The sequence below is a fragment of the Megascapheus bottae genome, unplaced genomic scaffold, assembly GCF_031878675.1.
Source record: "Megascapheus bottae isolate mThoBot1 unplaced genomic scaffold, mThoBot2.hap1 HAP1_SCAFFOLD_45, whole genome shotgun sequence".
Lineage (NCBI taxonomy): Eukaryota > Metazoa > Chordata > Mammalia > Rodentia > Geomyidae > Megascapheus > Megascapheus bottae.
In genome coordinates, this window is record NW_028327483.1 from 2519480 (window position 1) to 2547329 (window position 27850).

Here is a 27850-nt window from a genome sequence, read left to right on the forward strand (position 1 = left end):
CTGACCCTGTACTAATAATGGGGTCAGGGGTCACTCTGTATCTTCGATAACAAAGAAGGTGCTGCTAGATGGTTCCCAGAAGGACTGGTCAAGCAGGTTGATTCATCTGCAGCCATCCAAGAGGACACTTGCCCTTGAAAATGTTTCCTTTTTATCTCCACAGGACAATGCCTTTCAATGTGCTGCTGCTGCTCCTTGGCCTGACCACCCTCTCAACAACTAAGTTCCTCCAATTTAATCCCCACTAACACTATAAGGTCACTTGGTTGCTGAGCAGTGGACAAGTAGTTGTCGCCTGGTCCTCCCCTCGAGTGACCTCTGATAAATATTGGTGCCCCCCTTTTTTCTCGATATATATACCCTAGCCATTGGGACACCTTCATTCTGGAAATCTCTGGTTTCTCTTTCTGAAGTGGTACTACAAAATCGCAGAGGACTAGACCTTCTATTCCTCCAGCAAGGTGGCCTCTGTGCAGCCCTAAGGGAAGAATGCTGTTTCTACACAAACCATACTGGGGTGGTTCGAGATAGCATGGCTAAGGTCAAGGAAGTTCTAGAAAAGCGCAAAAACAGAGCAAGAATAAGGATGGTTTCAGAGTTGGTTTTTGACTTCCCATGGCTTACCACTCTCCTCCCTTCTATATCAGGGCCCCTTGTGGGACTCCTATTGTTACTAGCCTTTGGACCTTGGGCTTTCAACTGAATCACAAGATTCATACAACAACAAATTGATGCTCTAGTAGCCAAGCTATTCAGGTTCACTACCATCGATTGGACCCGATAGACCAGGGCCTAGATGAGCCTACAAGTGAAGTAATCTCTTTGGAGACAGTGTGACACCCAGAATCATGCTCACCTAATGGCATGGGTTCCAGTGAAAGGGTTTCGGAGCAAAGTATAGCAGGGGAGAAACCACTGTACCTCTGGGCTTCCTGAGAAGCATTCCTGATTTCATAGAGCTTGGTGACAAACATCCTCTCCCCCAAAAAGGAGTCACACATAAAGCAGGGGGATCAGGCCTCTGTTTCCCCCTCCTGGTTAATGCCCACTGTCCCCCTATGGACAGAACTACTCTTCACCATGCGTGGTCAAAAATAAAAGAAAAAGAGAGGAGATGACGGGACCGGCAGGAAAGGAAATACCTTCTCAGCAATCCAAATAGGTTCTGTTTTCTAGTTAGTCAACTCAGCCATCCATATAGTTTCTGTTAGTCAATGGGTTCTCAGAAGTCAGGCAATACCTCCTGCGGTTTGACATACCACAACTGAATAATCATTGACTTCATTGCCACAACTGAACAATGGTTGCTATGGCTTCATAGCCATGAATTCCTCATTTTTGTTTTTGATCTCCCCCTAGCCTGGAAAGTCCCCACCTCCTAAACTATTATAAAAACTGTACTGTAACCTTCAATAAATGAGAGCTTAATCAAACCTATTGACTTCCTCTCCTTCTTTGTGTCTCCTGCCCCTCAATTTGTCTGCCCTTCTCTTCCCAGGTCCTAGTTGAACAAACCCCGCAGGCCACGGCACTGTTTTCTGTTTTGTTATTATTATTATTATTATTATTATTATTATTATTATTATTATTAAAGATAAGAGTCTTATGAACATTCCTGCCCAGTCTGTCTTTGAACTACGGTCCACAAATTTCTGAGTCCTGAATAGTTGGGATGACAGGCAGGAACCACTGGCATCCAATCCAATGGTGTAATTTCTTAGGAAAAAATAACTCATAGTCCAAAAAATAAATACCAGAAAGCTGACGCAAGAAAGGTGTGGGTGGAGCAAGGTGCCAGTGACTCATTCCTGTGCTTAGTGACACACACACACACACACACATACACACACACAAACACATACATCACACACACACATCACACACCACACAAAGATTGGTAAAAAAAAAAAACAAAAAACCTTTTGAATGAGCTATTTCCCTCATGGGTTTCAGACCCCATAAAAACCTAAATTCATATCTGAACCCTCCCCCAGGCCTCTCCAATATGTTTGGGTTTTTTGTTGCTGTTGTTTTTCTTTTGCTTGTCCTGGGCTTGAGCTCAGGGCCTGAGCACTGTTATTGGATTTTCTCAAGGGCTAGAGCTCTATCATTTGAGCCTCAGCACCACTTCCAGCTTTTTTCTATGTACGTTGTACCAAGGAATTGAACCTGGGTCTCCATGCCCTCTAGGCAAGCCCTCTTTCATAAGGCCAAATTCTTGGCCCTATGTTCGGTTATTTAAAATATGGAAATCTGATAAACATGCTCATTAAAAGATAAAAAACGGCTGTGTATGACAAACCCACAGCTAGCATTATATTTAATGGCAAAAGGCTAAAGCCATTCCCTATAAAATCAGGAAGAAGACAAGGATGCCCACTCTCTCCACTCCTCTTTAACATAGCATGAGAATTCCTAGCCAGAGCAATAAGGCAAGAAGGAAACATAAAGGGGATCCAAATAGGAAAACAAGTGAAACTTTCCCTATTTGCAAATGACATGATTCAGTATTTAAAAAACCCTATAGACTCTACTCCAAAGCTCCCTAAGCTGATTCAAAACTTTGGCAAGGTAGCAGAGTATAAAATTTACACTCAAAAATCAACTGCCTTCCTTTATGCCAGCAGTGAGAGGAACGAGGCAACAATCAGGAAAGCAACTCCTTTTGCAATAGCTTCAAAGTAAATAAAGTACCAAGGAATTACCTTAACTAAGGATGTAAAGGACCTTTTTGATGAAAACTTTAAAACACTGAAAAAGGAAATTAAAGCAGAATTGAAGAAATGGAAATACCTCCCAGGATCTTGGATTAAAGGAATCAACATAGTGAAAATGGCAATCTGGCCAATGGCTATCTACAAATTCAACGCAATACCCATCAATATCCCAATGGCATTCTTTAAAGAAATAGAAGAGGCAATTCAAAATTTCATATGGAATAATAAAAGATCCCATATAGCAAAAACACTTCTTAGCAAAAAGAACAGTACAGGAAGAATTTCAATAGCAAATTTTAGACTCTATTACAGAGCTATAGTGACCAAAACAGCTTGGTACTGCACAAAAACAGGCCTAAAGACCAATGGAATAGAACTGAGGACCCAGATGTTAAACCACAGACCTATGGCCATGTAATCTTTGATAAGGGAGACAAAAAATAGAATGGGAGAAAGACAGCCTTTTCAACAAATGGTGCTGGCAGAACTGGTTAAGTACCTGCAGAAAACTGAAGTGGATCCTTCTTTGTCACCCTGCATTAGGATTAACTCCAAATGAATCAATGACATGGAGGTAAAAGCTGACACACTGATAACTTTACAAGAAGGAATAGGAGATACAATAGGTCTCCTTGGCACAGGTCGAAATTCCTTAAGAAGGATCAAGAAACACAACAAATCAGAGTCTGGATAAATGAGACTGCATTAAACTGCAGTGCTTCTGTATGGCAAAGGACATAGCTAGCAACTTAACCAGAAAGCCTACAGAATGGGAGAAGATCTTCACTAACGATACAACTGACAAAGGTCTCATATCTAAAATATATCAACAGCTCCAAAAATTGAATCACTCCAAAACTAATCTCCAAAGAAACAACCATTGTTGGGAGCCAGAGTGGAATCAAACGGTACTTTGATTTGCATCAGATAATTGCTTGATTGTCTTACTGTTTTTGGCCTTCTCCTGTTCAATTGATCAAAAGTGTAAGGCAGGTTCTTAGACCTATTTGTTTCAATTTTAGCCCAACACTGTGCAGTGAACTCTGTCTCCCATAATAAGTTCTCTCCTGCACTAAGGCATGCTCTGGCAAGCCGCTTCCAGTCATTTGGGCATACAATACCAGCACACGCAGCCTCCAATATTACTTGAGTAAAAGGGGCAGTTGGCCCATATTGGGAGCAGGCACTTTTTAAATCCTGTAATAGTTTAACAGGAACAGGTTGATGGTATACTTGTTCATCATGATCAACTAACCTAGGGAAGCATCGAGGCCCTGAAATATCTTCCCTCTCTCTAGCAGCCTGAGCCAGGTTTAATTGCAATGCACTGTGCCTGGTTGTAGTGCCTGTTAAAAGGGACTTGTTGCTAGGGCCTTTATGCTTGCCTAAAGGTTGAAAAAGGGATTGGGGCTGTAAGGCTGCAGCCGGAGGCGGTGGGTGTTAGGGGTAAGGTTTAGAATCAGACACCATAGTGGCCTGAGGGTCATATTTCTTTCCTACTTCTGGAGGGGCTCTCTGCTCTATCCCCATTTTCGATAGAAGATGTAGGATTTCCTCTAACTTCTTCTCCATCGTAGCTATCCAGTCCTCCATTGGCTCATCATAATTTTCCTCCTTGATATTCAAATCTGAATTCTGATACTCAATATCTACTGGTTGTTGTTCCCTTTTCAAGATCTCACTTAGATTCTCTTGGGCTGCGGCATATGGCTCAACCTCAGGTTTTTCAGAAGGGTCCTTTAATTCATAAATTTCCCTTAAATCAAGATTAAGTTCAGCATTCTCATGTTGAGGATTTATGTATTCACTTACTAAATTCCATACATTAATAGCCTCTACTGGGGTCTTTTCGGGGCCATATACACTATAGTAATCTTGAATTCCTTTTCCTATCCGCTGCCAGGTTTTTAGGAATTCCTCCTCTATAGACCTCGGGCATGCCTCCTCGACAAACTGTAGGAAGCTCTGAAGCACCCCTTTTTCCACCCACGTTCCGTGGGCTTCAAGTAGGCCTATTAAGATCGGTACATATGACCTATGGCTATGAGTTTGACCCATAATTTTTACTCCTGACTATACACTCTCTTAAGATCCTCTCTTAATAGTCCTACGATGTGTTACTCACCACAGTGGGGTCCTCCACCATTGTCCCAGATTTTCAGGGTCCCTGTTCGGGTGCCAGTTGCCGGAGCCTACCGGCAGAAAATTGGGGTTCCTGAAATAGGGGGCAGGGACTGGAAAAAATAGAAGAGAGACAAACACATCGGGTCAAGGAGGTCTGCAGCCCAGGCAAAAACTGCAGCCCCGTTTATTATCAACTCAAAGCTTATATCCCTTCTTGAGACCAGGGTACTGCCAGGTGTTACATCCAGATGGTTAATCAGGGAACTGTTGGGGGTTACATTCATATGGTAAATCTCAGATCAATTGAACAGGAGAAGGCCAAAAAAAATAAGACAATCAAGCAATTATCTGATGCAAATCAAAGTACAGTTTGATTCCACTCTGGCTCCCAACAAACTATCCCATTAAAAGATGGGCCAAAGACTTAAAGAGAGTCTTCTTTGAAGAAGAAATAAAAATGCCTATAGACCCATGAAGAAATGCTCCACATCTCTGGCCATAAAAGAAATGCAAATCAAAACAACTAAGATTCCACCTCACTCCAGTTAGAATGGCCAGGATCAAGAAATCTAATAACAACAGATGTTGGAGGGGATGTGGCCAGGAGGGATCACTACTACACTGTTGGTGGGAGTGCAAACTCGTTCAACCACTATGGAAAGCAGTATGGCAGTTCCTCAAAGACTAAACATAGAACTTCCCTATGATCCAGCAATTCCACTACTTGGCATATACCCAATCATCCAGAAACAAGGACATACTGAATCCACTAGCAAAATGATGTTCATTGCAGCACTATTTACCAAAACAAAGATATGGAACCAACCCAGATGTCCCTCAGTTGATGAGTGGATCAACAAGATGTGGTATTTATACACAATGAAATTCTATGCTGCTGTCAGAAAGAATGACATTGCCTCCTTTGTAAGGAAATGGAAAGGCTTAGAAAAAATCATATTAAGTGAAGTAAGCCAGACTCAAAGGAACATAGCCTCGATGGTTTCCCTCATTTGCATAATCAATAGAAACCTTTGGGTCTCCTAGCAGAAATTCACAATAGAACAAAATCTAGATACATAAGGCCATGTAGTATGATGCTAAATGTAAGGACCACCAGGATAAGGAAACAAAAGTCATATAATGAGTGATTGTTGGCCTTACTCTACTATGTTATTTCTCATCTCTTTTACTGTCCCTGCGTTATCTCATATTGTTACAATATTTTACCTTGTTTCCTGATATATTTTATATATGCTTAATTAGTTAATTGAAATTGGATAGGGAAGGGGGAAAATCAAGATGAACGGGGTGGGGGGGAATGGAAATGGGGACCATGTCATGATAAAGGGTATCAATATTTGTGAAGGAATGTGCCTTCTATCTAGTAAATATAATGTAACCCTTCTATTAATAAAAATAGAAATGTATGGAAAAAGAAAAAAAAAGACACCCACCACTGCCAGGCTCAGTGGCTCACACTGGTAATAGCAGCTACTAAGGAGGCTTTGATCTGAGAATTGTGGTTCAACACCAGCCCTGGCAAGAAAGTTTGTGAGACTCATTATCTCCATTTTAGCACTAAAAAGATGGAACAGGAGCTGTGGATCAAGTGGTAGATTACTAGACTTGAGCAGACAGTCTTTAGCCCCTGAGTTCAACAGCCTCAGAGATCAAGCCCAGGATCCTCCCCCTTTCTCTCTCCCCTATCTTTTTATATAAAAAGGAATAATGTATGCATTTCTTTATAGCTGAAAAAAACACCATTTTTAGATCAGAAAAAGTTTGGTAGGCTTTGGGAGTGAGATTTGAGTTCAAATTTATTTTTACATTTTTGGCATCTGCGAATAACTTACTCAAAATAGGTTAGTGAATATCTGTTGGATTTGGAAATGAAGAGAAATTAATTTCTATGCTGTTGGTAAGTACATGTGTTTCAGAATGACAGAATTCAAATTAATAAGAAGGAAAATTTTTTTTGCCAATCTTGATCTTGAACTCAGGGCCTGAGCACTGTCCTTGGGCTTTTTCAAGGCTAGAGTTCTACCACTTGAGCCTCAGCACCACTTCTGGCTTTTGTCTATGTATGTGGTACCGAGGAATCAAACCTCGGTCTTTGTGCATGCTAGGCAAGCACTCTACCACTAGGACAAACTCTCAGCCCCAATCTAAAGGGAATTTTTTAAAAAATCATTTGTGCCAGTCATGGGGCTTGAACTCAGGCCTGAGCCTGAGCTCCTTTGCTTTTTCACTCAAGGCTGATTCTTTATTACTTAAATCACACCTCACCTTCTGGTGTTTGGGTGGTTAATTGCACATAAGAGGCTGATGAACTTTTCTGCCTAGAGTAACTTACAACCACGACCCTCAGATCTCAGCCTCCCGAGTAGCTAGGATAACAGGCATGACCACTGGTCGGTGGGATGTGGTAGATGTCTTTTATTGAGTTTATTGAGATTTCTCCATTTTACAAAACTGAACATATAGGAAAGGGGGAACGTCTCAGACATGAGTTCAAGGTTTTGTAGGGTCTGATACCAGGGGAAAATGGTTCCTGCACAATCCTTTTACCAATGTGTGTATGTGTGTGTGTGTGTGTGTGTGTGTGTGTGTGTGTGTGTGTGTGTGTGTGTGTGTTGGTCCTAGGGTTGGAATTAGAGTCTTGGGTGCTATCACTAATCTTTTTGTTGTTGGGGGTGGTCATGGGAGTTGAACTCTGGGCCTGGACACTGTCTCTGAGCTCTTCAGCTCAAGGTTAGCACTCTACTACTTTGAGCCACTGTGCCACTTCCAGTTTTCTGGTGGTTCATGGGAGATGAGAGTCTTAAGGGCTTTTGTACCTGGGCTGATTTGGACTCTTGATCCTCAAATCTGATCTCAGCATCTTGAGCAGCAAAGCACAGTTTTCCTTTTTCCTTCCTTCCTTTCTTCCTTCCTTCCTTCCTTCCTTCTTCCCTTTCTTCCTCCTCTCCCCTTCCTTTCATTTTCTTTTTTCTTTCTTCTCTCTTTCCTTCCTTTCTTTCTTCATTTCTTTCTCTTTTCTTCCTTCAATTCATTTTCTTTCCTTTCATTTCCCTTCCTTCCTTCTTTGTTCCTTCCTCTTTTTGTTTCTTCCTTTCCTCTCTCTCGATCTCCCTCTCTCTCCCTTTCCTTACCTTCCTTTCTTCCTTCCTTCCTCCCACCTTTCCTCCCTCCCTTCCCTCCCCTTTCCCTCCATTTTCTTTCTTTCCTCCCTTTTCCCTTTCTTTCTTCATTTTTCAATCTCTTTCCTTCTTTTGATCTCTCTTTCCTTTCTCTTCCTTATTTCTCCCTTCCTTCCTTCTTCCTTCCTTCCTTCCTCTCTCTCTTCCTTTCTTTCTCTCCATTTTCCTCTCCTTCCTATTTCTTCCTTTACCTTCTTTCTCATTCCTTGTCTCCCTTCCTTCCTATCTTGCTTCCTTTCTATCTTCCTTCCTTCCCTTCATCCCTTCCTCCTTTCCTTTCTTTCTTTCCTTTCCTTTTGTCTCCAAGACTGGAACTTAAACTCAGTACTTTCTCCTTTCCCTCATTGTCTAGCACTCTACCAATAGAGCTATACTTTCAATCCGTTTTGAGGCCCAAATGGAAACATACAGGAAGAAAATCTTTTCTTGTGAGCATCCATGTTTCAGAGGTGGGAAGTTAAAAGAACTTCTATTTCTCTTTACACGTGTCTTCTTCATCATCCTAGGAGGGTCTCTCAGAGTCATACCCGACATCCAGGCCTAGCATGGATTCCTCAACTTCCCCTGGACCTCTTTGATAGAAGTTGGCTTCTGTGACTTGGGGCGCCATCCCCCTCTGTGATATGAGTCTTTGGAGCCCCTTTGTGTCATGGGACTCCCTGAAAGGCCATTGACTTTTTGGAGCTGATGTCTTTGATGGTCTCTCAGCCCCAGGGGGACACAGGCTGGGTGGGGTGGAGGACTCAGGCCTCCCTCTCTGAAGGACTGAGGTCCCCACAGATCGAACGCTCTGATCACACCCCTACCCCTTCTCATTCACACAGGAGGACATGAGCTGAAGTTGGGATGGATTTTTCCCAAGTCCTCCACTGGTGAAATTTGCAGGTTTTCTGACAGCCAGCAAGGAATCAGAAGGTGGCGCTGCGCCCCCTGTGACTGTAGCCAGCAGCATCTTAGGAGTCAGGAGAGGAGTGAGGGAGCCTGCAGAACCACCAACACGGTGCTTGGATCTGGTGTGCACCTACTGTGCCCAGACCCATTCCGTGTGGTACCTCACAGGGCCTGGCTCCGAAGAAATCAGGCGCTGGACTGCTCTGCCCATCTCTCCAGGAAAACAATGTTGGTGCAAACCAGATGGGGCAAGAGGGATCTAGGCAGGAACCAGAGGTAGTCATGAGTGGGCCCATGTGAGGACTCAGTGAGGGGGGGCTTTGTCTGTAAATAAATAATAGTAGTAGTAGTAATGATAATTATAATAACAATAATAGTAATAATAATGTCAGAGTCTCCCTGGAAGCCACATGAACTGGCAGGGTCCTCCTTAGTCACAAAGGCCAGGCCTCCAGACCTGTGAGGAACAATTGTGTGTGTGTGTGTGTGTGTGTGTGTGTGTGTGTGTGTGTGCTGTCTAGTACTTAAGCTTCTAACTCAAGGCTTGGGTGCTGTCCCTGTGTTTTTCACTGAAGACTGGTACTATACCACTTGAGTCACAGCTCTCTGTTTGTTTTCTTGCCCAGTCCTGACGTTTGAACTCTGGGCCATGGTGATGTCCCTGAGCTTCTTTTCTTTTCTTTTTTTCTTTTTTTTTGGCCAGTTCAGGACCTTGAACTGGGTGCGTGAGCACCATCCTTTGGCTTTCTTAAGTCTAGAGATCTACCACTTGAGCCACAGCACCATTTCTACCTTTTCTACATGGTACTGAGGAATTCAATTGGGGTCTTCATGCATGCTAGGCAAGCACTCTACCACTAGGCCAAACTCCCGGCTCTTGAGCTTCTTTTGCTCAAGGCTAGCACTGTGCCACTTGAGCCACAGCATCACTTCTGGCATGTTTCTGTGTATGTAGTAATGAGGAATTGAACCCAGGGCTTTGTGGATGCTAGGCAAGCACTTTACCACTAAGCCACATTCCCAGTCCATCCATCTGATTGCGTGATGTGTTCATTGGAGATAAAGAGTCTTCTGCACTTTTCCTGCCTGGGTTGGGATTTGAACTGGGATCCTCAGATCCCAGCCACCTCCGTAGCTGGGATGACAGGTGTTAGCCACCAGAGACTCTATGGATAGTATCTGGCCTGTCCCTCACATCATGGGAGCATTGTGTTGAGGAATGCAAACCTTGAGTTAGAATACGTGGGTTCAAATCCCACTTCTGTCTCTTACCTGTTAACCTTAGCCATGGATGGGTTTCATTTTTATCATTTTTTAACTAGAGATAACAAAACCCAGCATTTGTGTATAGGTAGAGTTGTAGAACTTTTGGTATCATGCCTGGCCTGGTGGAAGTATCAGATATCTGCCATTTTAGATGAAATGCCACTTTCATCATTATTGTGATGATAAGCATAGTAGCACTCACAAATATTCCCTTTGCTTCTCTATATCCCTTCTTGCCCCTTCTCTTTCACTCCATTTTTTGTTCTTTTTTCTTTTGCAGACCTGAGGCTTGAACTCAGGTCCTGGGCACTGTCCCTGAGCTTTTGTGCTCAAGGCTAGTGCTTTACCGTGTTGAGACACAGCACATCTAGTTTTCTGCTGGTTTATTGGAGATAAGAGTCTCATGGACTTTCCTGCCTAGTCTGGCTTTGAACCTTAATCCTCAGATCTCACCTTCTTGAGTAGCTAAGAGTACAGGTGTAAGAGCCTAGCACCAAAAACTATCCCTCCCTCCTTTCCTTCTTTCATCTCTCCCTCCCTCCCTTCCTCCTTCTTTCCTCCCTCCCCCTTTCCCTTTCTCCTCTCTATCCCTCCTACCTTCCTTCCTTCCTTCTTTCTTTCCCTCCTCCCACCCTCCCTCTCTCCCTCCTTTCCCTTGTTTTTATGTCAGTCATTGGTCTTGAACTCAGGGTTTGGGCACTGGTCCTGAGCTTTTATTTACCACACCGAGTAACACCACCACCTCCAGTTTTCTAATGCTTCATTGGAGATGAGAGTCTTAGGGACTTTGCTGCCTGACATAGCTTTGAATTGTGATCCTCAGACCTCTGACTCCTGAATAGCTAGGATGACAGATGTGAGTCAGTGGCACTTGACTCACACCATATTCTTAAATAAGACACTAAGTATAGCAGAGAAAAACAACACTCAAGGCCCAAACAACAAAAACATAACAAGAGATTAAATCGATAAAAAAAATCCCCCCAATAAACACACACACAAAATCATATAAACAGGATATATTGATATTGAATATAACTGTGCTCAAGTATACATTGAATGAGAATATCTGGAAATGATTCATATATATAATATAGGAATGTGTAATATATATAATAATAGATAGTAATAGATACTGAATAATATCCAATATATAATATACATATATATATAAATACATTTGTACCTATATATACACACACATATATACTATATATAGGTGACATGTACTACTTTAAGCCACATATATACTACATACATAGGTAATATCTGAATATTTTAAAGGTAAATTTTCTCTGTGTGTGTGTGTGTGTGTGTGTGTGTATGTGTTTGTGTGTGTGTGTTTCAATCATGGGGCTTGAACTCAGAGCCTGGGTGCTTTCTCTGAGCTCTTTCACTCAAGGCTAGTACTCTACCATTTTGAGCCACAGCAGCTTCCTGTTTTCTGCTGGTTCCTTGGAGATAAGAGACTCACAGACTTTCCTGCCTGGGTTAGCTTTGAAGCGAGATCCTCAGATCTCAGCCTCCTGAGAAGCTAGGATTGTAAGATTGAACTATCAGCACCCAGTGCGTGCGTTCGTGCCTGTGTGTGTGTGTGTGTGTGTGTGTCTTTTAATATGTGTTCCCATTTTTTTGTAATCAGTGCAAAATGACAGAGGGAAGGTAAAATGTGCCTTGTCTGTATTAAGAATCATCAAAGTGAATGCAGGATTTAGGGTGTCCATTGAGTTCACAGAGCCCTCTCTCCATCAATTTGTCAGTTGTAAACACTTGAACTATTTGCAGTTAGTAATAACAAAGATTGGAATTCTTTGAATAATTTAGCTTTAGCAGTTCTGTGTTACTTATTGTTAATTTATCTAACACACTAGGAAAACTGAATACAAAGAGGGTACCCATTACTTAGGGCTATAAAGTTTCTTGAGACACTGCTATGTGTTCTTAAAGGTCAGTTTGTGGATTATAACTAAAGAAAAATGTTTACATTTAAGTGTTTAACTAAAGAAAAATGTTTGCATTTAAGTATTTGTTTTGTTTGCTCCCATGCAGAAACATGGAGACAACAGAGATAAAGACTAGGACTGAGGGTCCTGCTGGTAGTGCTTCCCTGGGTTCAATTCGCACGTACCATATACATTAAAAAGGCCAGAAGTGGAGCTGTGGCTAAAAAATGGTAGAGTTCTAGACTTGAGAAAGCTCAGGGACAGTGCCCAGGCCCTGATTTCAAGCCCCAGGACTGGCAGAAAAAAAAAGACAAGGTTTATGGCTCAATGTGTCCTGATGTGTTTATTTTGCTTCAAGAAGAGGGTTTATGTGTAAACTAGAGGAGACAGCTGCTGAAGCTCCTGCCTCAACTTGCTCCTTAAGAAGAGTGTCCAGCTGGATGCTGGTGGCCCATACCCCTAGCTACTAAAGAGGCTAAGTCCTGAGGACTGTAGTTCAAAGCCAGCCTGGACACAAAAGTCTGTGATACTCTTATCTTCAATTAACTACAGAAAACCAGAAGTGGCACTGTGGCTCAAGGGGTAGAGCACTAGCTTTGAGTGAAAGAGTTCAGGGACAGACAGAGACCAGACCCTGAGTTCAAACCCCATGACTGACCAAAGAAAAAAGAAGTGTCCAATTGAGACCCTGAGGTTCACACCTGTAATCCTGTCTAATTAGGAGGCTGAGACTTGAAGCTGCCACTGTGAGATACTTAATCTCCAATGACTCAAAAACTCTGTATGCCCCATAATCAGCACACTTAGGAATAGTTTAGACGAGTTTGTTTTGCCTCTTTAAAACATGGATAAGTGACCTAATCCTTTAATCTTGAAATCATTTTTAATTCTAATTTTACTTATAGTGCATTGACAAATACATATTATTTTCAAAGGTGTGATATAACTCTACCCTTTCTTTGTAAACTGAAAAACATAATCAAAAAACACCTGAAAAATGTATAAAAATGGAGAGAAAAATGTAGCATTAATCACTGCTGGTTAAGATGTTGAACTCTGTGTCCCCCTTCTGTGAGCAAGCAACTCAGAGTGATTAGCACTGCCTGTGCCACAACACTTCTCCATCCCTCCCCACCATGACGAGTCCCAGGACAAAAGGGAAATAAGAAAATTCAGATAGTGCATCAGTTTCACTGCCACAGATGTCAGAGAATGATCCAACTCAACATAGGTTGTGAAGTTTTAGTTCTAAATAACTGACTTCTCTGATAGGAAAAGTGAGGGGTTTTCTTTTGGTTGGAGTAAATTTTGGGTCAGGACAGCTTAGTTTTGTTTTAACTTACTTTGTGAAAAAAATTCTAACATTTTCCTTGGGTCTTATTAAACAACGGAGGTTGTTGTTTTTGGTTAGTCATGGGACTTGAACTCTGGGCCTCAGTGTTATCCCACAGTTCTTAAGTTCAGTGCTACCGCTGTATGGACCAAAAGTACTCTGCTGAGCCGATGCCTTCTGAAATGTTGGCTCATTCAACTGCACTCTAATCTATGAATAAATCACATCTAAATCAGTTCTTCAGACTCTTTATTCCATACTGGGTTACAAGTCTGTAAACTTCCTGGTCATTGAATTTCCTGGGTACATCTCCTGGTGTGTTTTGAATTAAGGGTGACACTTTTCATATTTTAATTGGAGAATGCAGATTCTTTTCCTAGGTCTCATGAGTGTGAAGTTGACCTACCCTCGTGAGCACCAGTATTTGTGCATGAAATCCTAGATATTCAGGAGGCTGATACATGAGGATTGCAGTTCAAAAGGCTGGGAGGGCATCCTAATGATAGAGTGCATGACTGGCCTGCATGAAGACCTGGTCCATTCCTTGGTACCCATCTTCAGAAAGAGCAAGAAGTGGCTCAAGTGGCAGAGGGCTAGCCGTGAGCAAACAGTGTCCAAGGAATGATCCCAGGCCAAGAGTCCAAGCCAAATGACAGATTGAAAAGGAAGAAGAAACAAATTTTAAAATGATCTGGTATATTTACCCCTGAGCCACCCTCCCTGTGTTCAAGTTCCTTCATTTCTGAGACCAGATATCCTGACTGGGATCCACATAAAAAGTGTCCCAGATTCAATGAACCAATACTCAGTGCATCACACCTGCTCATTCACTAGAGAATGGAAACAGCTTCAGCTTAAACATTGTTGCTAACTGGAAGGTCAGGGCACCACAAAACCAACCCAACTGAAAGCAGGCACAGGTGGGATGAATGGGGACTATCAGCCAGTCACAAGGAGAAGGCATGGTAGGAGGGACTGAATCAGATTAAAAGATGGAGTGGAAGGGAAGAATGACCACATGGAAGCTACTGCTAAGGAGGAAACATCGTTTCCTGCTGATTCCAGGAGGAATACTTGAGGAGCTCCTTTCTCCTGGAGCATTGGTTACTGTGGGCCTGAATTTGGAAGGTGTTTCTTGCATCCCTTGGAAAATTTTATGTGGCTGCTCCTTGCTTCCATCTGTCATTCAACAACTCTGCTGTACACATTATTCCTTCCACACTAGATAGGAATTGACACAGGTAAAAAATGTTTCCTAGGCACTTCCTTTTTTCTCTTTCTTTGATTCATTCTCCCACACTCTGGGGCTGGGATTCAGGCTTGAGGAATTCCAGAGTTCCCCTGTATCTCCTGGAAAAAGGATAGGATGCTAGGGAAAGGTATTGTCTTCCTCCCCCCCAGCCCCAGAGCATCCAAAGCCTATCCCAACTGCAAGCAGACACAGGTGTGTGGATTTTCAAGTGGGGCCCATCAGCCAATCGTAAGAAGGCCTGGCAGGAGGAACTGAATCAGAATAAAAGCTGGAGTGGAAGGGAAGAATGACCACTTGGCAGCTACTGCTAAGGCCTCCTCAGTAGGTTGTGCTGTAGGCTTGAGCCACCGCGCCTGACCCATGGTGCCTTCGAAGGGCAATCCCCAAATCCGAACCTCCTGGGTACCTTGGGTTACAGGCCTGAGACACTGGGAGCTTGCTAAGATCTCCATTTAGGAGGTGCAACTGTCCCATGGGGAAGAGTAGGAAACTTACCAGATGGGAAGTAGACATAGCAAGGGCAATAAGGATGTAGGAATTGGATTAAGGCAGCTCCATGTCTCTGTGTAAAGAATAGATGGAACACCAGAAAACTTATACATGTAAACGATGAAGCAATAAATTAAGGAGGGAGGGAAATGGGAACAGAAATCTGAAAAGGGGTGCCAATGTGTGAGTTGTAAGGCACCTACTATCTGGCTAATAAAACTGTAACCCCTGTAGATAATTCAATTGAAAAATTCACTGAGATCATCACGTATGGACATTCATTTACTTCTCCAGAAAATAAAGTGTATGCCATGGAGAAGGAAACATACATAATGAAATTAGGTAGAAGTACTGGTGTTTCCCGCAGGCCAATGGCATTGGAGCTGCTGGCAAACTCCTCAGAATGGTGTGCAAGGACCCGGAGGGGAGATTTCTCTGTCTCCATTACTGGTGTCTGAAGCTGTGAAAGTGATATGGGTCTCACTAGTGCCCTGAAAACGCCCCACCCTGACGGAGCCCGGGATGCTGCTGACTTCTCTTTGAACTGTGTTGTGGTGCTCATTTTTCCCCTGCTTCTGCTGGATCTGCCTACATTTTAAGGGCCAGTATTTTTTGGTGTAAGGTTCAGTGTTGAGCCCAAGTGACTTCATCCTAGCCGGAGTAACTCCATCTGGTCTGAACGACCAATTTGTTATGGATGCAAAAGTACAACCTCACCTTGTTTAAAGACATGAAACCCAAAGCAAGACTACTGGATTAAGTTCAATGCGAACTGAGAGTGAAGACACTGAAAACGCCTTGCAGACAGTCCCCTAAACCAGTCCATTTCCAAACACGAGGCTCAGTCACAAGATTGGGACAGGCCAGGTGGAGACATCCAGTCAGCAGAAGTACATGTGTAACTGTGCTGTTTGTAACCAGTCAGCCTCTAGCAGATGCGAAGCTGTAATAAACTTGGGGTTTGCGATTTTTCCCTATAGAACTTAGCCTGTGAGGCCGGGAGGGGTCACTCTCTCTTCACAGAGTTGGTCCTGACCGGTCAGTGACATTTTCCGAGCTTGGTGTGAAATAAAAGTTGGCTTAACTTTGGCTTTCTGTCAGTCCTTGATCAAGGACCCCAGTATTGGGGAACACCCCAACAGATAACATCTCTGTGATCTCACTCTCAGCAGTTCTCTGGAGTTACTGGAGAAGAACCCTCTGCCACTGCGGGATAGAGAGGGCCAGATCATATTCCAAAGTGACAAGATGGATCAAAAGTATTCTGCTGAGTCAATGCCTTCTGAAATGTTGGCTCTTTCTGCAGCACTCTGTTCTATCAGTAAATCGAAACTGAATTAGTTCTTCAGACTATTTATTCCCCATGGGGTTACAAGTCTGGGAACTACGTGGTCACTGAATTTCCTGGGTACATCTCCTGGTGTGTTTTGAAATTTAGGGAGACCCTTATCATGTTTTCATGTGTGAATGCGGATTCTCTTCCAACTTCTAAGGAGTGGGAAGATGACCTGGCTTGGTTGGGCCCAGTGGATCACCCTTGTAATCCCAGCTAGTCGGGAGGCTGAGATGTGAGGATTGCAGTTCCAAAAGCAGACCCGATGGCTGGGAGGGTAGCCTACTGGTAGAGTGCTTGCCTGGCCTGCAGGAAGCCCTGGGGCCATTCCTTGACAGAAAGAGCCGGAAGTGCTGCTGTGGCTCAAGTAGAAAAGTGCTAGCCTTGAGCAAACACTGTCCAAGAATCATGCCATTGAAGAAGAAGAAGAAGAAGAAGAAGAAGAAGAAGAAGAAGAAGAAGAAGAAGAAGAAGAGGAAGAAGAGGAAGAAGAAGAGGAAGAAGAAGAAGAAGAAGAAGAGGAGGAGGAGGAGGAGGAGGAGGAAGAGAAAGGGGAAGAAAGAAGGGGAAGAGGAAGAGAAATAAGAAATCTTGGGGCCGGGAGTTTGGCCTAGTGGTTAAAGTGCTTGCCTAGCATGCATGAAGCCCCGAGTTCGATTCCTCGGTAGCATATACATAGAAAAAAGCCGGAAGTGGTGCTGAGGCTCAAGTGGTAGAGCTCTAGCCTAGCCTTGAGAAAGTCCAAGGAGAGTGCTCAGGCCCTGAGCTCAAGCCCAGGACTGGCAAAAAAAAATCTTTCAGGTAGATTCATCCCCACCCCAACGCCGCCCCCAACCTCGCCTGGTCCTCAAGTTCCTTCTTTTACCGTGATTAGAAATATCATGAGTGGGATTCAAGTAAAATGGGTCCCTTACTTAGCAATGAAACAATTCTCAGTGCATCCCACCTGCTCATACACTAGAGAATGAAAATAGCTTCAGCTTCAGCATTTTTGCTCACTGAAAAGACAGGGCACCACGAGCCCATCCCACCTGCAAGCAGGCATAGGTGTGTGGATTTCAGGGTGGGGCCCATCAGCCAATCATAAGGAGAAGGCATGGCAGGAGGGGCTGAATCAGAATAAAAGCTGGATTGGAAGGGAAGAATGACCACTTGGCAGCTACTGCTATGGAGGAAACATCATTTCCTGCTGATTCCAGCAGGGGTACTCGAGGAGCTCCTTTTTCCTGGAGCGTTGGTTACTGTGGGCCTGAATTTGGAAGGTGAGTGTTTCTTGCATCCCTTGGAAAATTTTATGAGGCTGCTCCGTGCTTCCACCTGTCATTCAACAACTCTGCAGCTGACATTATTCCTTCCACACTGAAGAGGAATGAACCCAGGTAAAAAAAAATTTTTCCTAGGCCCTTTGTTTTGCACTGTCCTCAGCACCTTGTCCTCAAAGTAATAAAACCTGGGTTTTCAAGCATGCTAGGTAATCACTCTTCCACTAGTCGAAAGTCCTTTCCCCAGTTATTGATTTTTTAAAGTGAAGTTCCAGCTTTCAAACAAAGATCTTGTAGTTCAACATAGGTCCCTCTTTCTAGGCTGGCATCTGGCACTTATGTCCTCTATTCTAGACCTTCTCTGTCAATTTCAATGTTTCATCCAAGTATCTCTGGATTTCAAAGGAAGAATTTTTTGGGAAATCCTGTTTTGTTTTATCTCATAGATGATAGTAAATTCTAGTGGGTGTGAATATGGACCTGATATTGCTCATATATACACCAGCAATTCAAGTGTTTGAGATGGAGCAGGACCCTTTGACCCTGTGCAGGATATCCTACATAAAATGAAACATATGTACATGCAAAAATGCAAATCCACAGAAGACAGAGAGAAGCAGCCTTCCCTGGCTTCACTCCTGACTCTCCGTTCCTCACCCCTCCCCCATGACTGATTCTTTCTTGGCCATGTTTGTCCCTATGTACCTTTTTCTTGCAACACTCAGATACAAATTTGAAGTTTCTCTTACTGTCAGAATTTGTTTTGTGATTTTTAATTTTATTTTTATTTATTTATTTCATTTTTTGTGGGTCATGGGAGTTGAACTTTGCCTGTAGATGTCCTCAGCTCTTTAGTTCAAGTCTACCACCCTACCTCTGTGCCTTGGCTTTATCCAGGAGCTATTCAGCTGAAAGCTACCATCCTACCCTAGATCCAAGCCCCACTTCTCATTTTCTAGAGATTAATTGGCTTTCAGTTTTATGCTCAGATCTCAGCCTCCTGTGTAGCTAGCCACCACCCAGCAAGCCTACTTTTCTTTTTTTGACTGTCTGGGGCTTGAAATCAGGGCCTGAACACTGTCCTTGGTCTTCCCCAAGGCACATGAGCCACAGCAAGACTTCCAGCTTTTTCTATGTATGTGGTACCAAGAAGTGAAACCTGGCTCTTTGTGCATGCTAGCAAGCACTCTACCACTATTCCAAACTCTCCGTCCAAGCCTTTTAATTTTAAATTATTCCCTCAAGTTGTAAAAAATATTTTGAGTTTTTAAAAATAATCAGTAAAGGGCCGGGAGTTTGCCCTAATGGTAGAGTGCTTGCCTAGCATGCACGAAGACCCAGGTTCGATTCCTCAGTACCACATACGTAGCAAAAAGCCAGAAGTAGCGCTTTAGCTCAAGTGGTAGAGCCTTAGCCTTAAGCAAATCCAGAGTCAGTGCTCAGGTCCTGTGCCCAAGCCCAGGACTGGAAAAAAATAATTATCAGTAAAATAATATGGTACCAAACCTGACACATCAATTTTTCTTTAAACTTGATGCCACTCTGGTAGCTTTTGCCAATCCCCATGTGTTCAAGAGATCATTGTGATCCAACATGTTTTCAGAGATTGTGGGAGCAAGTCCCAGAAGGCTGAGGTCTTGCAGAAGCAGATCCTAGGATGCCATGGCCCTGGAGAAGGAAGGAGGGACTTGTCCAGTCCTCATGGTTCCCAAAATGCTGCCATGAGGATGCCCATAGAGGTCCACTTGAAGTGTTTTACAACATTCCTATGAACTAGATCCTCAATGGTTCTATGACTGGCTATGACTGGTCCATTCATTCCTGGTGACACGAGGCCTGGCTGTGATTGGTCCATTCTTCCATGATGTGATTGGGCCATTTCTTCACCGACCTCACATGCCATTGTGAGGTGCCTGGAGGGGTTGCAGAAGGCTGTTAGTTGCTCTCCATTTTCAGTTAAAGTGCTGAGAGAGCTACTTTACAGTGCTTCAGTAAATCAGATTTAGATTGATTCTTTTATTGGTGAGTGGGCAGGAAGGGAAGCTTTGGGTTGTGTGGGTTTGGGGATTTCCATTATTCTGTGGCTTAGATTGTGCTAATTTAAGATATGCTATCACTGAATTGATTAGCTAAACTTCGTTAAGATTTGATACCTACTCCACTGATGTATAAAATTGTTATATATATTAATATTTATATTTATTGTCATCTTAACTTAGCTAAGTATACTTAAAATATACTAGCCACCATATTTTCTTAGCTGTTTGGTAGTGGCTGGATGTTTGCCATCCCATGAGAAAAATGGAGTCAACAGACAGCAAATGCCCTACATTCTCCTCCGCAGAGGAGGACTTCCTTGTCAGTCAATATCATGTACAGCAGACCACTGGCACCTTTGGGCAGGTGAAGAAGGCCTATCACTCCCTCACAGACAATGATGTCACAGTGACAATCTTGGGGACAAAAGAGTACCCAATGCTGGTGGAAAATCAGGTGGATATTGTCAAGCCTCTGAATCACCCCCATGTGATTAGGATGTATCAAGTGATCCAGGGAGTGGAACATGTCTACCTGGTGATGGGAATGGCCACCAAGGGAAACCTGCAGAGCTGGATCAAAGCATCATGCCAGGTTTATGAGAAGGAAGCAAGGAAGTTGTTGAAGCAGATGGGAAGTGAGATGCAGTACTTCCATTGTCATGGGATTGCACACATGGACCTGAATCCTGACAACATCCTTCTGGATGAAACCGGCAATGCCAAGGTCAATGACTTTGGGTTGAGCCTGAGGATTGCCCCAGTGCAGTTGATCACAGATCTTCCTGGTGCCTATGTGGTCTGTACCCCTGAAATATACCTGAAACAAGCCTACGATGGCTTCAAGGTAGATGTCGTGAGTCTGGGCACCATCCTGTTGTTTATGATTATGGGACAATTCCCATTTCAAGAGAGCACTTTCAACCAGCTCTGTAGAAAATTTGTCGAGGGCAGGTATGATGTACCACAACACCTGACTGCCAGAGGACATCATGTCTTTTTCCAGCTCTTAATTTTAGACCCTCAGAAGAGGTCTGATGTGCAACAAGTCATGGCACACACATGGATTGATGGATTTGATGAAAACTCCCTATATCCAGTTGAGCCCCTGCCCAAGCAGTTATACCCAACTGTGGTGAGCAGGATGTGTTCAGTGGGGTACAGTTAATCACAAGTCCGCACATCAGTTTTGCACAGATCCTTTGATGATGTGATGACCACCCATTTTTCATTAAAGATGGCCTGAAGGCAGAGAGAGTCAGTCCTGTGAAAGCTCAATCTCTGGAGTGGGGTATTCAGCACTATGCCACTGTCCCAAACCCTTCCACCTTCCTACTGGAGGAGAGAGGTAGGTTTCATTCAAGATTTCTTCCTTATCATTTCCCTCTGTGTCTGCTGACCTGTAATGTGAAGCAGACAGGCCGAAGCACCTCTTTGCCTGCCATTTCCCTCTGTTTCCTGCAGAGGAGCCCCAGTCACAGCCTCATGCCATATCATGGGTCGGTGGCTGCCTTCCAAGGTTCCTCCCTGCCACAGAGAGAAGAGGAGACATTTTGCCAAAGAGGTAAAGCAAAATCCCTGCCCTCTTCACAGCCATAGAATGAGAACAAAGTTTTGAGGGATACCAAGAGTCAGGGCTGCAAGCAGCCTAAAATGAGGCCTAAGAGATATGCCTGATATGGCTGTAAGGAGCTGCCAGTGGAGGCGGTGGATAAAGTTCCTGCTGCTGAGCTCCTAGCATGCTCAACATGGACCTCTGGCTGCTCTTGCTTTGGACCTGGACACAACACCTCAGAGGATGTTGTCCTTTCCTTGGAGCTGACACAGCATGATGGTAGAGCCTCTAGCTCCAGAAGAAAATGAGGCAGGAAGGGGATGCTGAGTAAAATGATGGATACCTTGAGGAGATTGTGCTGCTGTGTGCAGACCCAGTAACAGGCAGTTCCAGAGATGGCATTGAAGAGCCCTGAAAGACACCAAACTCACTGAGAGCCAGAAGCCCTGTCACTGATACAGGGAAGCTTCTCACCCACCCATTTGCTCACAGAACAACCCCAGCCAGGGGCTTTGTAACACCAGGATCATGCAAGAGAGAAAATGATAGCCCTGAAATACACCAAGGCCACAGAAAGCTGGAAGCCCTGTCTCACCCATCCATGTGGTCATACCAGAACCACCCAGCCAGTGACTTTGTAACACCAGGGGCATTCAAGAGAGAAGGAGCTTGAGTCTCTGGCACTGTGACTCCAATAGAAAGATCAGTGCTCAGGTAGTCACAAATTGTACTGCCTGAAAACACAACTGATTTTCTAAGGAAAAACAGAGTGAATGTTCTCCAAAGAAAAAAACATAATCAATCATGACAAGAAAATAATGAAGCCAAACTGTCTTTGGGTGGCTGGCAGTGCTGTCCTCTCTGTATGCTCCATTCCTTGGTACACTTAGGAATAGTTTAGAGGCACTTGTGTTCCCTCTTTAAAATGTAGCTAAGTGACTGAATCTTTTAAGCTTGAATTTCATTTTAATTCTAAGTTTACTTGTAGAATGTAGAAAAATCCACATTTTCTTCATGATAGATATCTGTGAGGTCTATCAGTAATTGTTTAAATGTAGTAAAACTCCACTCTTCAATGGAAAAAAAAGAAAGAAAAAATGTAGCTTAAATCAGTGCTGGTTAAGACTCTGAATTCTGTGAGCTCCTCCTGTGAGAGAAAGCTCTTCAACAATGATTTCCACTTCCTGTGCCCAGGCCCCCATCCCCACGACATGACTATTCCCAGACACAAGGGAAATAAGGCAAGTCAAATACTGCACAGTCCATCAGTTCTCCCAGGGCTGCACAGACACAGGCATCAGAGAATCAAGATCATCTCAACATTGGCTGTGAATTTTCCATTCTAAATTACTGACAACTCTGATAGAAAGGGCTTTCTGTAGGTTGGGGTAAGATTTGGGTGAGGTTAGCATGATATTTTAACCTTTATTGTCAAAAAATTATATTTTTCTCGTGTCTTATTAAATAACTGTTTTTCAACTTCTATATTTCATTTTAAAATCATCTTAACTGTTTTCAAAACTCTTCTCTCTCTCCCTCTGTCTCTCTCTGTTTCTGTCTGTCTCTGTCTCTGTCTCTGTCTCTGTCTCTGTCTCTGTCTCTCTCATGGTTATAGAACTCGAAATCAGGTCTGGGGCACTGTCCCTTAGCTTTTCTGCTCAAGACTACTGATCCACCACTTGAACTACAGCTCAATTTCCCTGGATTTTGTTGTTGTTGTTTCTTTTTTGCCCACCCTGGGTGTGATTTATTGTTTATAAGTCTCATGGATACTCAGGGATTTTTCCCACCTGGGCTGGGTAAAAATTAATATCCACAACTCTCAGTCCTCTAAAAATCTAGAACTATAGACATAAGCATACATCACCCAGATCACTTTAAGGTGTTTCTTTGGCTTTTCTCTTATTTTACCCTCATTTACATTTGTTTTATTCCTAATTGTTTTGATGGGGAAGAGGCTTGTTGATATTCAGTGCCTCCTCCTCCTGTTTCTTCCTCCTCCTAATCTTCCTCTTCCTTTTCTTCCATTACTTCTTCTTCTTCCCCTTTTCCTCCTCCTTCTCCTCCTCCTCCTCCTATTCCTTCTTCTCTTCTCAATTCTAACAGCTAAAATCCAAATTTTCAGTTTTCATGTGCATTTGGGTGCTAATACTGCTAACTGAAAGGATTGAACTCAGAAGGCACTGGCAAGTCTCCCTAGTCTCCCTAAGTTGGCATTTTTATTTATTTTATTTATTTATTTATTTTTTGCTCACTATGTTAGTCATCTTCATGCCTTGAGCCAAAGCTGAATTTCTGGCCTTCTTTTTTTTCTTGTACTGGTGGTCTGGCCACATTTTTAATCCCCCCCCCAATACTGACAGCCTCTTCATAAGCCACGAGGGATTTTCTGATTTTGGTTGGTTGTTTGGTTGTATTATTCCTTAGGTTTGAACAGAAGGCATAACCAAGTGTCTAACATTTTCTTTCTCTCTTTCTTTCTCTCTCTCTCTTTCTTTCTTTCTTTCTTTCTTTCTTTCTTTCTTTCTTTCTTTCTTTCTTTCTTTCTCTTTCTTCCTGTATGCTAGCATGTTCTACAGCCAGAGCAGCAAGTCAATTTCTGGTTCCCTGTGCCCTTTGTATTGGTTAATGGAAGATAAGAGTCTCATAGTGTCCTATGAGACTCTTCAATTAACCACCAAATGGTTGGAAGTGGTAGGGCTCCAGCCATGAGCAAAAGACCACAAGTTCAAGCTCCAGGACTGGCATACAATGCAAGAAGTCTCATGGCTTTTCCTGTCCAGGCTGGCTTAGAACTGTGATCCTCAGATTTCAGTGAGCTGAGCAGCTAGAATTTTTTTAGCTACAAGTCAACATTTATTTTTTGTTTTGTTTTGTTTTGCCCTTTGGTGTTTTCCTACTGTTTTAAATCAGGGCTTAGTGTATTCTGTCTGAAAGTTTTTGTTCAGAGCTAGCAGGCTGTAGAATTTAAGCCAAACGTTGATTGCTCTTGTTTATTTTTTAAATTTGGGTCCTGGTATTATGCATTTCACCCAACGGCTGGTGCTTCTATCTGAAGTTTTTGTTTATTTTCTCAAGTCTACTGTTTGTTCTTATTTGCACCATATGTCAAGTTTGGTTTTGTTTTGCTTTTCCTGGGATGGTCCTACACCTTGAACTCAGGTCCTAGCCTCTGGCTTTTAAAATTATAATTATTTCTTTTCTTTTCTGTATGTGTCATGAGCTCTTTTCCTTCACCTTTTTATTTCATTCACTTTACTTTTTCTGTCATTTTTGTTTATTTCAGGTCATCTGGTTTGTTGTTACACTAACCACCCACCTTCATTTTTTGTTTGTTTATTTTTTAAAGTCACAATTTGGAGGCTCATGACCTAGTGGTAGGGTGCTCCCCTAGCATTCAGGCAGCCCTAGCTTCGATTCCTCAGTTCCATAAAGGAATGGTGGAAGGGGTGCCTCCAGCTGTAAAGTGCTAGTCTTGAGGAAAGCCCAAGGACAGTGCCCAGGCCCTGGGTTTAAGCCCCCAGACTGACAAGGACAAAAAAATGTAAAAAATAATTTGGAGTCTCTGCAAAAGTCAACTACTGTTTTTTGTTTGTTTGTTTGTTTGTTTTTGCCCCAGTTGTGCGGCCTGACTTGTTGATGGTTAATTGGAGATGAGAGTCTCAGGGACTTTCCAGTCTAGGCTGGCTTTGAATCACAATTGTCAGATTTTACAATACTATGTAGTACCCTCAGCTTCCCATGGAACTCTTTATCTTCTATTAAGCACCAAAAAAGAAGGACTAGAGTAGGGAATAAAGTAAGGAAGAAAGAAAGGAATGGAGGGAGAGAGTGTGGCCAAGTGGTGGAGCGCTCATTTAGAATGCAGGAAGCTCTGCGTTCTAGTCCTCAGTACTACATACACAATACAAGCAAGAAGTGGTACTGTGGCTCAAGTGGCAGAGCACTAACCTTGAACAAAATGTGTCCAAGGACAGTGCCCAGAGCCTGAGTTCAGGCCTCAGGACTGGCAAAACAGGAAGAAAGAAAGAGGAAAAAGAAAAGCAAAAAAGGGAAAGGCACAAGTTGAGTGGTGCTTCTAATAGTAGAATTATGAGCCTTGAAATAAAAACAAACAAAAAAGAAAGCAAAAGATATGGGGTGGGGGGAGGGAAATGGGGACCAAGACATGAAAAATATTTTAATGTTTGTGAAGTAATGCACCTTCTATCTGGTGAATATAATGTAATCCTTCTATTAATTACAATAAAAATATACGGAAAAAAAGAAAAGGAAAGAAAAAGAAAATCCTCCTCTGGGAGAATCAACCCTATGTAAAATCACTTATACAAAAAAAAAATCCTGAAGTTGATTTTTGCCTCTAAATGTATACCAACTAGCTTTGGGTGGGTGGGGGGAGAAAAAAATGACTTTTGGATTCTGTTCAGGCCCAAAGTTCAAGCCCTAGAATAAGAACCAAAAACAAACAAGTTTTTTTGTTTTTGTTTTTTAAGAACCAGGGCAAACACCAATGCCTCACACCTGTAATCTTGGCTTTTCACTGCTTGCAATCTGAGGATTGTGATTCAAAGCCAGCCTGAACAGAAAATTTCCTGTGAGACCCTTACTTCCAATTAACCACCAACAGACAGGAAGTACTAGAGCTCTAGCCCCGAGCCAAACACAGCAAGTTCAAGACCACGACTGCCCCTCACTAAAACAGCTTTCATGAGCTTCCCTGCCTAGGCTGGCTTTGAACCACAATCCTCAGAGTTCAGCAACCTAAGCAGGTAGGATTACAGATGTGAGACATAATTTAAAATTCTTGAATTGGCTCCTCTCTTCTGGCACCTTCATATCATTTCATGATTCCTTTTACTATTTTTCTTTTTAAAATTTCAGTTCTTATGGCTTTTTTTTAATTTTTTTATTGTAATTAGTAAAAGGGTTACATGATATTTGCCAGATAGAAGGTGCATTAATTCACATACATTGATACCCTTTCACATGTCTTGGTACCCATTTCCCTCCCCCCCCACCCCCCACGCCATATAATGAATGATTGTTGTCCTTAATGTACTATGTTGTCTCTCATCTCCTTTGCTGTCCCTTAGTTATCTTATGGCTTTTTAAGGTGCAGAAACTCACACTCAGTTTGTATTTTTGTTTTTGTTTGGGTTTTTCGTTTGAAAATAGTTTCTATACCTTGGGCTACAGATAAACTACTGGCTATGTGTGTTTTTATTTTTGCTCCAGGGTTTCAATTCTGGGCCTGATCACTTTCAGTGAGTAGTTTTTTTTTTCTCTCAAAGTAACCAAAGTATACAATAAGAGGCAAAACTCAATTTCCAATTATTATTATTATTATTTTTAAATTTGAGTACTGGTACTTAGGACTTGAACTTAAAGGACTGGTGACTCTCCCAGAGGATTATTCTACTTTTTTTTTAATTCAAGGCTATCATGCTCAACTTTTGAGCTACAACTCTACTTTTGCCTTTTTTGGGGGGGGGTATTATTCTTCTTTGGTTGGTAATAGGAGATAAGAGTCCCAGGAGAAACCAAGGGCACTGGACAGTGTCCTAAAGTCTGAGGACTGAATTTCAAAACTAGCCTGGGCAGGAGACTGCATGAGATTCTTAACTTCAATTACCGCCCACAGCCCACTAGTCAGTGGCAAAGGCATGAGCCACTGTGCCAAGCCTGGCTGTTTATTATTTTTAATTTTTTTAGTTCCTGTTATAGGGCTGGAATTCAGAACCTGATCCCTAGCCAAGATTTTTTTTCATCAAAATAGCAGGGAATATAATTAGAGCTAAAATTGGACTCATGATTTTTTCTTTTCTTCTTCTTCTTTTTTTAATTCAGGGCTCCCTGACTCTACTACTTAAGCCACAGCTCAATTTCTGCTTTTTTATTATTTTGATGGTTCATAGGAGATAAGAGTGGATACACAAGGGCACCACACAAAGGCTTGACATCTTAGGATCCCAGTTTGAAGCCAGCCTGGCCAGGAAAGTCCATGAGACTTTCAGAGGCAGAAAGCAGTAGAGCCCCAATAATGAACAAAACACCCCAAGTTGATTTGACAGGCACATACTAATACAACTGTCATGGACTTTCCTGCCCAGGCTGGTTTAAACTATTATCCTCTGATATCAGTGACTGGAGCAAGTAGGATATAGGCTTGAACCATGTTCTCAAAACATTCAGTGGCCCTTTGGTGTTTTCTCTTTTCATTCATTTTTTTGTTCGGTTTTCTTTTTCTTTCTCACCCTCCCCCCATTTTAAAATTTGTTCAGGTACTCTGCCTTGTTTTCTTGAATGGGCCACTCTCCCTGAGGTTATAATCTTTCCTTTGCTTTTTTCCCTCAAGTCTAGCAGGTGAAAACACAGCCAAAAGTCACAGTTTCTCTTTCTTTCTTTCTTTCTTTCTTTCTTTCTTTCTTTCTTTCTTTCTTTCTTTCCCT

The 27850-nt window shown here is 42.7% G+C and overlaps 1 protein-coding gene across 1 annotated transcript; it reads left to right on the forward strand.

Annotated features, from left to right (window-relative positions):
* Window positions 1–20111: 20111 nt before the first annotated feature.
* On the forward strand, window positions 20112–21014 carry LOC150039749 (sperm motility kinase-like). Its single transcript, XM_090327608.1, has one exon. It carries the CDS (start codon window positions 20112–20114, stop codon window positions 21012–21014), a length of 903 nt encoding a protein of 300 aa, XP_090183734.1.
* The last annotated feature ends 6836 nt before the right edge of the window (window positions 21015–27850 follow it).